At 37.0% G+C, this 16,194-nt stretch overlaps 1 protein-coding gene across 1 annotated transcript; it reads left to right on the forward strand.

The window, feature by feature from the left end:
- Nucleotides 1–372: 372 nt before the first annotated feature.
- On the forward strand, nt 373–15,125 carry LOC117595734 (polymeric immunoglobulin receptor-like). The gene is made up of 8 exons (XM_053227448.1): nt 373–867; nt 1,051–1,362; nt 3,144–3,452; nt 10,600–10,908; nt 10,986–11,058; nt 12,178–12,200; nt 12,290–12,329; nt 14,726–15,125. The coding sequence occupies exons 1-8, from the start codon at nt 831–833 to the stop codon at nt 14,757–14,759; spliced, it is 1,137 nt and encodes a 378-aa protein (XP_053083423.1). The 5' UTR covers nt 373–830; the 3' UTR covers nt 14,760–15,125.
- The last annotated feature ends 1,069 nt before the right edge of the window (nt 15,126–16,194 follow it).

Consider the following 16,194-nt stretch of genomic DNA (forward strand, 5'->3'; position numbering starts at 1 on the left):
ATATAAAATAAAGTCAGATAGTTATATAAACAACGTAAAATGGCAATGAATTGATGAACTTGTTCATGGTTCTGATAATGTGGTGCAAACCTTAGCTTAGAGTGACATGAATTAATAAAACTATAAAAGATAAGATAAGATAGTCCTTTAGTCGTCCCCCAATGGGAAAATTTGCATTGTTACAGCAGCAGATATATATATTATGTATATATATGTATATATAAGTATGAAAATATAAAAGAGAGACACACCAAGAATGCACAAAAACACAAACACACGACAGTATTAAAGTGACCAAACTGCATTATTGCACTGTTCCCATGAGATGGGGGGTTACCAACAATTTATTGTCCAATATAGTACCAGAGATTTATTGCCCAGTTAAGTGGTCGGGTCTGCTGGGAGCAGTGCTGGTTGTACAGTTTCACAGCAGCAGAGAGCATAGACCTGCGATACCGCTCCTTCACACACTTGGGGTGGAGCACCTGTCACTAAAGGAGCTGCCCAGTGCCCCCAGAGTCTCATGCATGGGGTGGGAGAAAAGCTCTACTGTGTACCATGTGTCTGCATGGCAAGGTATGGAATGATAGTTGTTCCTGTTATAGCAGCTAGAAAAACTTGTTCCTTCATCATCCTCTCCTCTTCTTCTCTCTGTTGAAGTTAATAAGACAAAAAAGTCACAAAGTTAAGGCAGGCTGTGGTTTTAGATGACATCGTAATGTTAGCAGGAAGAGGAACTGCTTGAGCTGCTACAGACACAGTATCAAATTCACACAGAAGCAGGACTCAAGAAAACCTCACAATCTTTTCAACATCAGAACAAGTTTAACATGAGCTGCTTTTTCATTTTTATTCTCGTCATTTCCAGTAAGTACATTTCTCTTGCATGCTTTTATCCTATTTTACATTCATATGCAGAGTAAACCATTGATACATAAAAACCTAAAGTATTGAACTAATTTATCAACCATCAGTAATATCTTGTATTACCAAGTATTAAATATTTTATTTTCACTGAATAATAGTAGTGTTTTTCTGTTCTGTATGCAGGTGCTGTCTGTCAGGCATCGAGGGAGTTTAGTATTAAAACTGGAGCATCTGTCACTATCCCATGTCATTATGACAGGACGTATATACAATATAAGAAATACTGGTGCCATGGAGGAACATTCGATTTCTGCAAAATTCAGGCGTATGCCAATAATACAAAGGGAAAAGTGACAGTGACTGATTACCCAGCTGAGAGTCTCTTTACTGTGACAATGAATAATCTCCAGACAGGAAATACTGGATGGTACTGGTGTGTTGTAGAGATAAGTGGACCAGACGTTAAAGAATACCTTTATATCACAGTGAAATCAGGTATTAAGTTACAAACTGCAAATAATTAGTGAAATTAGCATTTTAAAAAATGTTGCTATAGATTAATTGTTATTAATATATTTTTTTATAATATATATATTATTATTATTATATTATTATTATCTAATAATCTAATATATACAGTCAGGTCCATAAATATTGGGACAGTGACACAGTTTTGGTAATTTTGCCTCTGTACACCACCACAGTGGATTTGAAATGAAGCAGTCAAGATGTGACTGAAGCGTAGACTTTCAGCTTTAATTCAAGGGGTTTAACAAAAATATTGCATTAACCGTTTAGGAATTACAGCCATTTTTTTACAGAGTTCCTCCATTTTCACAGGCTCGAAAGTAATGGGACAAACTAATATAATCATAAATATTAGGATTATTTTTATTACTTGGAGGTAAATCCTTTGCAGTCAATGACTACCTGATGTCTGGACCCCATGGACATCACCAAATGCTGAGTTTCCTCCCTTGAGATGATTTACCAGGTCTTTACTGCAGCCATCTTCAGTTGCTGCTTGTTTGTGGGTCATTCTGCCTTCCGATTTGTCTTCAGTAAGTGAAAAGCAGCTCAGTTGGGTTGAGGTCAGGTGACTGACTCGGCCATTTAAGAACATTTAATTTCCAAGCTCTTGGGCTCACAGTATGCTTTGGGTTGTTATCCATCTGTACTATGAAGCACTGTCCTATCAGTTTTGCAGCATTTGACTGAATCTGAGCAGAAAGTACAGCTCTGTACACTTCAGAATTCATCCTGCTACTTCTATCAACAGTCACATTATCAATAAACCCCAGTGACCCAGTTCCATTGGCAGCCAAACATGCCCATGCCATAACACTGCCTCCACATGTTTGACGGATGATGTGGTATGCTTTGGATCATGAGCCCTTCCTTTCCTTCTCCATACTTTTCTCTTCCCATCATTCTGGTACAAGTTAATCTTGCATCAGAACTGGTCAGGCTTTTTTTAGAGGTTTTTTAGCAAAGTCTAATCTGGCCTTTGTGTTCTTGAGTGTTACCAGCAGTTTGCATCTTGAGGTAAACGGTCTGTATTTACATTCATGAAGGTGACTCTTGATTGTAGACTTTGACAATGATAGGCCTACCTCCTCCAGAGTGTTCCTGACTTGGCTAGATGTTGTGAAGGGGTTGTTCTTCAATAAGAAAAGAATTCTGCAATCATCCACTTTAGTTGTTTTCTGTGGTCTCCCGGGCCTTTTGGTATTGCTGAGCTCGCCAGTGCATTCCTTCTTTTTAAGAATGTACCAAATTGTTGATTTGGCCCTCCTAAAGTTTCTGCTATCTCTCTGATAGGTCTGTTTTGGTTTTTCAGCCTAATGATGGCCTCCTTCACTTGCATCAACACCTCTTTGGACGGCATATTGAGAGTTCCCATGAACAGCTACCAAATGCAAATTCAACACTTGGAATCAGCTCCAGACCTTTTATCTCCTTAATTTATCATGATATAAGGAGGAAACAGGCCACAGCTGGCCATGAAACTGCTTATCAGTCAATTGTCCCATTACTTTTGAGCCTGTGAAAATGGAGGAACTCTGTAAAAAATGGCTGTAATTCCTAAACAGTTAATGCAATATTGTTGTTAAACCCCTTGAATTAAAGCTGAAAGTCTACGCTTCAGTCACATCTTGACTGCTTCATTTCAAATCCACTGTGGTGGTGTACAGAGGCAAAATTACCAAAACTGTGTCACTGTCCCAATATTTATGGACCTGACTGTATATAGTATATACAGTATGTGTGTTCAGATCCTGATCTGTCTGTGAGGAACAGCAGAGTGAGAGGTGAGGAAGGAGGCAGCGTCACAGTCCAGTGTTTCTACAGCGCTGCGTATCAGAATACACAGAAGCAGTGGTGCAGATTCAAAGATGGACGCTGCAACACATTTAGGAAGACTGCCACATCCCAGAATTCAGCAGTGAACATCAGTGATGATGGGAGAAGATCCTTCAGCGTGCAGATGAGTGGACTGACGAAGAGTGATGCTGGCTGGTACTGGTGCAGTGCAGGAGATCTGCAGGTTCCTGTTAACATCAGTGTCCATGATCCACCTCCAGGTATTATCACATACACTGATCCCTACTTTAACACATGATGAGATGGAAATCACACTGATTACTTTTCTTTTTCTTAGTTGTGACTACAGCAGTGACTACAGCAGTGACTACAACCACTCGCCATGTCAGTACTTACACGTAAGTAGGAAGGCTCCATTTTATTTAGACATGCTATTGTTCTCTGCAGTTTTACAGATTTCTCTATCCATTAACTCATTCATTAACTTATTCAAAGAAGAACGTATGCTTAATGTGCAAAACAAACACCCTGTTATTTAATCTTTTCACAAGTACATGAGATATTATCTTGCTAGTTCTACTTTCTCCTGTCATAAGAGCTTACACTCACTGACCACTTTATTAGAAACACCTGTACAGCTGCTTATTCATGCAATTCCATAATCATCCAATGCATGAATGTGTTCTTAATAAAGTGTCTGGTGAGTGTATAATGTGTTTTTTATGAGTCTGTGATGTGAGTGGATTAAATTGTATATTAAATCGTGAGCTTGAAATAGTCAATTATAAAGAATTAAGTAGCTAAATCTTGCACATTGATTAGGATCCTGTAGCCACAATAAATGAAACTGCACATGGTTTACTACATTGTGCAGAAGAAAACATGAACAGTTTTACTGACCTTTCCAGGCTTCTCTATGCATTCTCTATGCAGGGGTTTTCAAACTAGGGGTCGCTTGACTTAAAAATGTAAGAGCTAGCTAGAGGATGGGAATTGGAAAATGACCAAATTAGGGAAAAAAAAGTGCATATCAATATCTGTAAAATCTGTCTATATACAATGTAAAAACACAAGCGACTGCACTCACCATGACCTTATGTATGTGTATGAAGGAAAACATTTTAAGTGGTCAAGCTTTACTTTCTGACTTTTTCTTTTATGTTTTAAACAGATCTGTCTCGAAGCACAATTCAGGTAGCATCAGATGTACATATTTCAGAGAAAATGAGTGCAACTGTTCTTCTTAACACGTGTTTCTAATTTTAATTATTTCTCACCCACAGCAGCATCTGTGACTGCAGTTTCTAGCAGTGATGAAACCATGTGAGTGAAAACACACATTTATTCTTTCTTGTAGAACATGTTGAACACTTTAGGCTATGATGTTGTTCTCTGCACTTTTACAGATTTGTAACTTTCTTGTTTTATCCAAAGATGAACATGTGCTTAGTGTGCAAACCAAACACTGCAGTATTTAAGCAGTAAGTGAACATGTGACTATTACATGAGATCCTTTCTTGCTAGTAGAAACTTTCTCATGTCACAAGAGCTTGTGCAAATACACAAGAAATCAGTGAGTACCATATCTATAGGAAAGAGAAATTTAGTCCTGATATCATATTATACTTCAAAATAATGAGTAACAAACTACATGTCCTCTGGTTAGAGTACTTAAGTACATGGTTTACTGTAATGGTACTTTTTTGTGTATAATTAAATCAGTGTATTTTTACTTTTACTTGAGTTTATTTTTCTTTACAAATACAATATTCAGCTTTGCTGTAATTATTTTGGTCACCATTTCAGAGTAAAAACAAGTAAATGTACTTCACAGTGTAAGTAAAAAAGTACTTTAATTTTATTATAATGTCTAGCTAGAGGATGGGAATTGGAAAATGACCAAAATGACCAAATTAGGTAAAAATAGGGCTAAAAAGTGCATATGTTTATAAATCTGTCTACATATACAATGAAGAAAAGCGACTGCAGTCTCCATGACCCTGAATCCTACCAGCAACAGCAAGACTGGTCTCCTACAGACACACCACATAACCACAGCCATACGACACATCAGTAGATTCATTAAAACCTTCACTCACAAATGTATTCATACTCTACACATGCACACATACACATGGGCCGGATCACGGTGTAGGGGATGATCGTTATTGTTGTTACTGTTAACATTACTACTGCTTTGCCACTATTCTCCATTATTATTAGGGGTCCAAGCACCAAAGGAAGAATGCTAAGGCCTAGAGACAAAGTATTTTTTCTGATGATTCTTTTGGTAATTTCAAACCAAACTGCAAGTTGGACTATTAAGCTTCCCTCACTTAGATTTTCAGCTTGCTTTTGCATTACATGTGAAACATAATTTTGTGAACTAGGCCTAGGATTATTTTAAATACAATAATAATCAAAAACATATTGAGATTTCTAAAAAAAAAAAAAAAAAAAGTGATGATGGAATGCATGAGTTCACATGAAACCCATGTTTAGGACAATTTCCTAAAGACATGTGCAAAGTGCTAAATAACAAACAAGAGTCTTAATGGTCCTCTGAAGAAAAAATGTACTTCATATTATAATAATTTGCATTTCATAGCATGATGGTGCTAGCAGGTAACACTACTGCCACACAGCTTCAGGGTCCCTGGGTTGGAACCTGAGGTCTGGTTACTGTCAGTTCACTTTCTCCCATGTCTTGAAAATATGCCAGTAGGATGAATTGACTACTGAAGATGAATGAATGAATACTTTGCACTGCAACTGATTCAGCCTGTCTGTGCTAACACATGTGTGTCTATAGTGGGGGTGAGCCCGTGATCCACTGGTACCTGGTGGCCCTTATTTTACTACTGGTGATACTGGTCATCATCATCTGCATGCTAAGAAAGAAATGCAGTAAGTGTCCCTGGTGTGTCATTCTTTTTTTTTTTTTTTTCGCAGCAGCAGGATCATGCTAGTTGATGTTCTATATTATTTGAAATGGACAAGACAGAGGTGTTGTGAGAATCCATTTGCTGGAGGTTCATTAACAAGAAATTCCACAATCCAAAACTCCATGTCCAAACAGGCCAGGGTCAAACACAATACACTGTTTCCAAACCCAGAGGACAGATCCAGAGAGTAGTCAGATAAATCAGCCAGGAGTCAAACACGGTAATCAACAGTGTTTCCAGAATCAGAGGGCAAACAGAAAATGGGAAAATAGTGAAAAAAGGCAAGGGTCATACATGATAGGTAAATACAGTATAACGGCCTAGAACTTACAAGAATGGTAACAATTGGCAAGGCTTCACAGTCAGTGTATGTGACCATGTGCTTTATGTAGCCTGTAGACAGGACATGAGTGTAACAACTAAAGAAGAGTCTCTAAAATTTAAGTGAGGGTGCCCTCTGGATATTATTATTATTATTATTATTATTATTATTATTATCATTATTATTATTATCTGTTCTCTTAATTGAATATGTTTGAATTCAGTTGACTAAGAGTAAATTTGCTTTATTCCCTCTTTCTATCCTCAGAGAATCAAATCAGGACCAGAGAGAGGAGCAATGACACCACTGTTCACACAGTTAGTATTGTGTTTGATGTGTGGCGTAATGCAATCCAAAATCATGTTACCTTTTATTTTAGTACCTTTAGTACCTTTTAGCACTTTTAATGAACTGTCATTATAACAATTTCTCATCAGTGCTCTTGCTTAACAGTAAATGAAATTCTTTTCAGGCTGAGAGTGAGGGATCATACAGATCACTTGTTTTCATGTCAAACTGCAGTTTTTATTTAGTAAAGAGCCAAAATATCTCCTTTTGCTTACACTAGTTAATATTACAGTTACATTTAGGTGTGGCATTGCCTTAATTAGCTACATTGATAATTATACCATATAAAGAGATGAGTTTGTGTGTGTGTGTGTGTGTGTGTGTTTGAAGCAGCCTACTTTTCCAGCTGAAGACTCCATTATAGACAGCACTGTGGCTGTTTCTAAGCCAAAGGTAAGACGGCAATCCACTGATCCATTTCTACATTAATTTCCAAATTATTAATAATAATAATAAAAACATTTATTAATTATTAAAGATTTAAAAGAGGAATTAATTACATCCACAGTCTTCAGCATCAAAAGATAATGAGCAGGACGTGACCTACAGCATTGTAAACATTGCTTCCAAGAATAAATCTGTGAGTAACTTCCTTTAAATGAAGTCTATTCCAGTACAATCCAAGCTAAGAATCTAAGTGTATAAACCCATAATAACCACTTTACTCACTAATATGCCAGGGACTAGTTTGATATTGAGACTCTTATTAGACTTTATTCATATCCTGTTCTAGATGTCTCCAAATAATGTTGATGTTGAGAACATCTACAGCAACGTGGTTTGCCAGTAAGAGAGGTATATATAAGTATATAAGTAAGTATACAAATATACTTATTCCACTCATATATGTAGGGTAAAATTACAAACCTTTCATACAGCAATTGTATTTATTCTCTTTAGAGATTGATGTCCTGTTTGGCTGGAAGGAAACTGTGGCTGGTGCCTCAGGGATCTCTACTGGGTCTCATGTTCATCCTCAGCATTATGAACAAACCCAATCAGGACATGGACAACATACCCCACACTCATACCGCTGACTTACATCATAGTCACATGACCCTGAGTCATTCAGAAAATACCAGTTTCCTTACTGTAGCTGCCACATGATGACTGCTAAAGCTAACTCAATACAAGTCCTACTACACCAGCTATCATCATTTCCATCCACACGGCACACACCAGTCCAGCCCTTAAATACAGACATGCGTATGCAACATAACACACTGAGGAACTTACACAACTGTATGAATATAAATGTAAGAAAAAAAACAATTGGTGATTGCAAATAAAAAGAGCAATTCCAGCATCTAGTATATCTATGTGTTCTTATATATTTCTCACATTTGCATATAAATACAAGGACCGACAAAGTGGTACATTTACATGTCTAATAAATATTTGAAGCATTCAGGGTTATTGTCGCTCATTAATGTTTTACTTGTAAATAATAATTTATCACTTTTTATTTTGACAGTGTTGGTCTGTGTGTATTAGCAGTTTTTATTTTAACTTTAGCATTAGATTTTTTTTAATGAAACTCCTTAAATGTATGTTAAATGTTGCATAAATAAAGATTATACCTCACCAGTGTTGAATTATTTATTCTGATGAACTGACATGAACTAACTCGTCTCACAGAAGATCTACAACATTAAGAGGAAGAAATTGTGAGTAAGTAATTTGTTGTCATTGTTGGTTTGAGTCTTTTAATGCTGTTGTTGACATTTCTGGTTGTGTTGCTGTTACAAATATCACTTCTAATGATCATTTCCTCAGTTACGACTGATTGTACAGATTCCTACAGTAAAGAACCCACGTGAGCACAGAAATAGTCTAATACATTGCTGATAGGAATGAGTCATTAGTATACACTAGCATTTTATGGTATTTGAAATCATTTTAGGCTATGTTAATTTTTTTCAAATTATGTCTTTTGTATTGTGTATGATTAAAAGCTAATGTTATAGAGAAGATTCCCAGGAATATTATTGATTTGACTGTTTTACAGGAAAAAAACTTCGCTCTTCCTCTATTCTTCTTTAGCAGTCAATATATAAAAGCAGTAAAACTTCATTGGCTTTTCAATAGTTTTTTAGAGTTTATTGTATAATTAAGGGTTCTTAACCTCCTTTAAAAGGTTTACTTGGAACTCTTTCTGATAGGGAAATGGCATAGAAACTTGAAGTGAATGTGTGACACCTCAGCACATGCTGGCATGTTCAACATATTCAACAAACATCTTTCACAGGGCCAGACTTTACACAGCTATATGTGGTGTTTTTTTTAAGCATATAAAATAAAGTCAGATAGTTATATAAACAATGTAAAATGGCAATGAATAGATGAACTTGTTTATGGTTCTGGTAATGTGGTGCAAACCTTAGCTTAGAGTGACATGAATTAATAAAACTAGAAAAGATAAGATAAGATAGTCCTTTAGTCGTCCCCCAATGGGAAAATTTGCATTGTTACAGCAGCAGATATATATATTATGTATATATATATGTATATATAAGTATGAAAATATAAAAGAGAGACACACCAAGAATGCACAAAAACACAAACACACGACAGTATTAAAGTGACCAAACTGCATTATTGCACTGTTCCCATGAGATGGGGGGTTACCAACAATTTATTGTCCAATATAGTACCAGAGATTTATTGCCCAGGTAAGTGGTGGGGTCTGCTGGGAGCAGTGCTGGTTGTACAGTTTCACAGCAGCAGGGAGGAAGGACCTACGATACCGCTCCTTCACACACTTGGGGTGGAGCAGCCTGTCACTAAAGGAGCTGCCCAGTGCCCCCAGAGTCTCATGCATGGGGTGGGAGAAAAGCTCTACTGTGTACCATGTGTCTGCATGGCAAGGTATGGAATGATGTCTGTTCCTGTTATAGCAGCTAGAAAAACTTGTTCCTTCATCATCCTCTCCTCTTCTTCTCTCTGTTGAAGTTAATAAGACAAAAAAGTCACAAAGTTAATTTGGGCTGAGGTTTTAGACGACATCGTAATGTTAGCAGGAAGAGGAACTGCTTGAGCTGCTACAGACACAGTAACAACTTCACACAGAAGCAGGACTCAAGAAAACCTCACAATTTTTTCAACATCAGAACAAGTTTAACATGAGCTGCTTTTTCATTTTTATTCTCGTCATTTCCAGTAAGTACATTTCTCTTGCATGCTTTTATCCTATTTTACATTCATATGCAGAGTAAACCATTGATACATAAAAACCTAAAGTATTGAACTAATTTATCAACCATCAGTAATATCTTGTATTACCAAGTATTAAATATTTTATTTTCACTGAATAATAGTAGTGTTTTTCTGTTCTGTATGCAGGTGCTGTCTGTCAGGCATCGAGCGAGTTTAGTATTAAAACTGGAGAATCTGTCACTATCCCATGTCGTTATGATAGGAAATATATACAACATAAGAAATACTGGTGCTATGGAGAAACATTCGATTTCACAGTTTCACAGTTCAGGCGTATGCCAATAATACAAAGGGGAAAGTGACAGTGACTGATTACCCAGCTGAGAGTCTCTTTACTGTCACAATGAATAATCTCCAGACAGGAAATACTGGATGGTACTGGTGTGTTGTAGAGATAGGTGGAATATGGGACCCAGATGTTAAAGAAGACCTTAATATCACAGTGAAATCAGGTATTAAGTTACAAACTGCAAATAATTAGTGAAATTAGCATTTTTTTTAATGTTAATTTAAAAAGATTAATCATATATAAAGATTAATCAAATATAATTGACTATATACAGTATGTGTGCTCAGATCCTGATCTGTCTGTGAGGAACAGCAGAGTGAGTGGTGAGGAAGGAGGCAGTGTCACAGTCCAGTGTCTCTACAGCGCTGCATATCAGAATACACAGAAGCAGTGGTGCAGATTGAAAGATGGACGCTGCAACACATTTAAGAAGACTGCCACATCCCAGAATTCAGCAGTGAACATCAGTGATGATGGGAGAAGATCCTTGAGTGTGCAGATGAGTGGACTGAAGAAGAGTGATGCTGGCTGGTACTGGTGCAGTGCAGGAGATCTGCAGGTTCCTGTTCACATCAGTGTCCATGATCCACCTCCAGGTATTATCACATACACTGATCCCTACTTTAACACATGATGAGATGGAAATCACACTGATTACTTTTCTTTTTCTTAGTGGTGACTACAGCAGTGACTACAACAGTGACTACAGCAGTGACTACAACCACTCACCATGTCAGTACTTACACGTAAGTAGGAAGGCTCCATTTTATTTAGGCATGTTGTTGTTCTCTGTAGTTTTACAGATTTCTGTATCCATTAACTTATTCATCAACTTATTCAAAGACTTATTCACGTATGCTTAATGTGCAAAACAAACACCCTGTTATTTAATCTTTTGAACAGTACATAAGACCATTTGACCAGTACATGAGATATTATCTTGCTAGTTCTACTTTCTCCTGTCATAAGAACTTCCATTACTGACCCCTTTATTAGAAACACCCGTACACTTGCTTATTCATGCAATTACATAATCATCCAATGCATGAATGTGTTCTTAATAAAGTGGCTGGTGAGTGTATAATGTGTTTTTTATGAGTCTGTGATGTGAGTGGATTAAATTGTATATTAAATTGTGAGCTTGAAATAGTCAATTATAAAGAATGAAGTAGCTAAATCTTGCACATTGATTAGGATCCTGTAGCCACAATAAATGAAACTGCACATGGTTTACTACATTGTGCAGAAGAAAAGATGAACAGGGGTTTTCAAACTAGGGGTGGCTTGAGTTTGTCAAGAGCTAGCTAGAGGACGGGAATTGGAAAATGCCAAATTAGGTAAAAAAAAAAAAGTGCATATCAATATCTGTAAATATACAATGTAAAAAGACAAGGGACTGCACTCACCATGACCTTATTGTAACACACTTGAAGAAGGCAACAAGCGTGATTGATTTTTGGGTTCTTTCGTTTATTCAGCCAGCAGTCTTACAAATCTCGCCACAGCTCCGTGCAACACAACATTTCGTGAACTACTACTAACTCTAACTCTTTTTTCTCTTTCAGGTCTGCTCTAGGGATTTCCATCTGGCTACCGCCACCCACTGGACACCCATTGCCTAGCTGTGAGTATGCAAGAAATGTGTGCGTGTACTGAATATTTTAACATACATAAAACAATTAATCACTATTGAACAGACATTACAAAGAAAAATCAATATATTTGGGGGGGCCTAGCTTTTTATACAAAAATTAACCTGTCAATCTATGTATTTTAGATTTCTCCACATTATGTATATGTATGAAGGAAAATATTTTAAGTGGTCAAGCTTTACTTTCTGACTTTTTCTTTTATGTTTTAAACAGATCTGTCTCGAAGCACAATTCAGGTAGCATCAGATGTACATATTCAAGAGAAAATGAGTGCAACTGTTCTTCTTAACACGTGTTTCTAATTTTAATTATTTCTCACCCACAGCAGCATCTGTGACTGCAGTTTCTAGCAGTCATCAAACCATGTGAGTGCAAACACACATTTATTCTTTCTTGTAGAACATGTTGAACACTTTAGGCTATGATGTTGTTCTCTGCACTTTTACAGAATTGTAACTTTCTTGTTTTATCCAAAGATGAACATGTGCTTAGTGTGCAAACCAAACACTGCAGTATTTAAGAAGTAAGTGACCATGTGACTATTACATGAGATCCTTTCTTGCTAGTAGAAAATTTCTCATCTCACAAGCTTATGCAAATACACAAGAAATCAATGAGTACCATATCTATAGGAAAGAGAAATTCAATTCTGATATCATATTATACTTCAAAATAATGTGCACCTGGGGTGTAAAGTAACAAAGCACATGTACTGTTCACTGTAATGGTACATTTTTGATTTTAATTCAATCAAAGTACTGTGAAGTACATTTACTTGGTTTTTTTTTTGTTTGTTTTTTTACCAATAAAATATTCAGCTTCTATTTCTATTCACAAGACCCAATCGAAATACAGCCATTTCCTGCTGAAAGTCTATGACACATGAACTGTGACAGGTAGTCAGAATGTTCTTCTTCCTTTTGTTCAGAACCGCCAGAGTGGTTTCTTTCAGAACTAGTGACGTTTTCCAGTTTGCTTGTTTCTTTGCCCAATACTAATAGCAATGTCTTCACCTTGTGACCATGATCACACCCTTACATGTGTAGCCTATAATGGACCCCCGCTACATAAATGCCTTCCTCTCTGCCGGCACTGAATCTGCTACGGTCTGGTTTCATGGCAGCCTTGAAAAAATTTAAATTTGATTCTCCACCTAGACTTAGTAACTTGAGGGATCATTGTATTGTGCCCCAAACTAGAGTGTGCATATTTATACTAACCACCAGGCACTTAGGGGAAAAAGCTATGGCTCATCTGTTTTAGATAATATTTTGACACTAGTAAAGTTTAAATGCAAATATTAATATTCTTTCTGAAATTTGTATACATATATATATATATATCACGTTCCTCTTTTGGCTGCTCCCGTTAGGGGTCACCACAGCAGATTATTGGTCCACGTATTTGATTATGCACCGGATGCCCTTCCCAACTCAATTCTCCCCAATTTCATTCCGGGCTTGGGACCGGCACTGAGAGCACACATTGCACACAACCCCGGTGGCTGGGGTTGGTTCCCTGGCTGAGCTGTGGCCTAACCACTAGTCCATCAGGGACCCATATATACCAAACAGCCATAACATTATAACCACTGAGAGTTGAAGTGAGTAACATTGATTATCTCATTACAATGGCAAACGTCAAGGGGTGGGATATATTAGGCAACAAGTGAACAGTCAGTTCTTGAAGTTGATGGATTAAAAGCAGGAACATTGGGCAAGTGTAAGGATCTGAGTGACTTTGACAAGGGCCAAATTGTGATGGCTAGACGACAGGGTCAGAGCATCTCCAAAACAGCAGGTCTTGTGGGGTGTTCCCAGTATGCAGTGGTTAGTACCTACCAAAAGTGGTCCAGGGAAGGACAACCAGTGAACTGGTGGCAGAGTCATGGGTGCCCAAGGCTCATTGATGCACGGGGGGAGCAAAGGCTAGCCTGTCTGTTCCGATCCCACAGAAGAGCTACTGTAGCTCCCACATTAATGCTGGCTATGATACAAAGGTGTCAGAACACACAGTGGATTGCAGCTTGCTGTGTATAGGGCTGCGTAGCCGCAGACCAGGCAGAGTGCCCAGGCTGACCCCTGTCCACTGCTGAAAGCATCTTCAATGGACACGTGAGCATTAGAACTGGACCATGGAGCAATGCAAGAAGGTGGCCTGGTCTGATGAATCACGTTTTCTTTTACATTATGTGGATGGCCGAGTGTGTGTGCATTGCCACACTGCAAAAAATGTTCAGGAAAGGTTTGAGGAACATGACAAAGTGTTTCATTTCATTTTTAATTTCAATTCAACAAACTCTGAATGTAGCCTTTATTACTTAATCTTTGTAAAATGATTGAGTCTTTTTGTTGTTGTTGTTGTTGTTGTTGTTTTGAGTCTTTTAATGCTGTTGGATTTTATATATATTGAAAAGTTAAATACCGTGTCATTGGGGGTCGTGTCCTAATAGCAATGTAGTTCAAATCAGCAAGGCCAGTCCAGATGCAGCCAAAAACACTGTTTAAGAGATCAGGTACAAGGAAGAAATGATTATGTTTGGACCTTCCATATCAGTGTTAGAGACAGACACAGATCCCTTTGCAATGGTTTGTGGCTCCAAATGACTGGGTTCTCACATTGTGTACTTTTGGTAAATAAGACATTTATACTCTTTCTGATAGGGAAACTGCATAGAATCTTGAAGTGAATGTAAGTGTGACACCTCAGCACACGTTGTAATATACACTGTGATTGATCTCTGCTGTGTTTTATGTTTCAGAAAGCCAGTGGAGTTCTGTATAGCACACAACTGAAGGATGTGATCTTGGTGGCATTGAGAACTTAAGAAGCTGGCATGCTCAACTTATTCATTTATTTTCCTAAAAACAGCACTGTCAGTCATGTGTTATTCCTTACATATCATTTAGAACACAGTATTTTATCGCAGAAATTGCAACTTCTTTACAGTGTGCTTTTGAAAAACCAGGATAAGAATTCCAAATTTCCCTTAGGGATCAATAATTATCTATCTATCTATCTATCTTGCACATAATTTACATTCTTAGTCAATGGTGATTCTCTGCCATGTAGCAAAAGAGCATTCCTTTTCTAAACAATACATTAACATTGAGTGAAGTTGCCATGTTATTAACTATAATAAAGCTTGTGTATTTCTCCTGTTTCTGTTCCTCTGGCTTTTCTGTATGAGTCTATATACACTGTGTGTGTAATATATATATATATATATATAGTATACATTTTGTGACAGTAAGTACAGTTAAGAAAGTTAATAAAACACAACAGGGTGCACTGTTATAGGAATATTATAAACATAAAGCACCCCAAAAATAATTGTTTTCCTGTAGCGCCATATACTGAACTGTTTTAGTCATCTTATACCACATCTTTTCACAGAGATCTGTGGCTCTGCAAAAGAAAATCAAAATTGTAAATCCACTTGTATAGACCAGCAATTCAGTTTTGCATTTTTATTTAAAAGAAAAGGCAAGAAAAATTAAATAAATTTGAAACAAATTAAAGAAAACACCACATATGGACAATATATGGAAACAGGTAAACACAATAAGTGAATTAATCAGTGAAACTGAGGGTGTAAATCACAAAGGACAAACAAGTGACAAGTAAATCACAAGTATGACTTCCCAAGTGTTCTTATGGAAAAAACTGGTGTCTGAAAAAGTGGTGTCAATTTATCAGATATTTCATCAGCTTAGCTGGTCAGTTACTAAATTACCACACACTGTGGTTTTAGACTACAGAGTAAGGTTAGCAGGAAGAGAAATTACTTGAGCTGCTACAGATACAGTAACAGCTTCACAGAGAAGCAGGAGTTGGGAATTGTAACAAATCTAACATGAGCTACTTTTTTATTTTTATTCTCTTCATTTCAAGTAAGTACATTTTTCAATCACTCTTCTATCCTATTTGAGATTCATGTGCAGAATAAACCATTGATCCATCAAAAGCCTAAAGAATTAAACTAATGTATCAACCATCAGTAAAATTATGTATTATCACATATCAAATATTTTATTTGCATTGAGTAACAGCAGAGAATTTCTGTTCTCTATGCAGGTGTTGACAGTTTTTCATCAGCATCCAGACAGTTAAGTATTAAAACTGGAGCATCTGTCACCATCCCATGTCATTATGATAGGAAATATATACAACATAAGAAATACTGGTGCTATGGAATAATTCAATTTCTGCAATATTCAGGCGTATGCC

This window comes from Pangasianodon hypophthalmus, chromosome 21, assembly GCF_027358585.1.
Source record: "Pangasianodon hypophthalmus isolate fPanHyp1 chromosome 21, fPanHyp1.pri, whole genome shotgun sequence".
Lineage (NCBI taxonomy): Eukaryota > Metazoa > Chordata > Actinopteri > Siluriformes > Pangasiidae > Pangasianodon > Pangasianodon hypophthalmus.

Bases quoted from the DNA above. Each gene is read 5' to 3' on its own strand.
- LOC117595734 (XM_053227448.1), top strand. From the start codon at position 831: ATGAGCTGCTTTTTCATTTTTATTCTCGTCATTTCCA. The intron at 10,909-10,985 runs GTATTATCACAT...TCTTTTTCTTAG, and splicing joins TGTCCATGATCCACCTCCAG to TGGTGACTACAGCAGTGACT. The intron at 11,059-12,177 runs GTAAGTAGGAAG...TGTTTTAAACAG, and splicing joins CACCATGTCAGTACTTACAC to ATCTGTCTCGAAGCACAATT.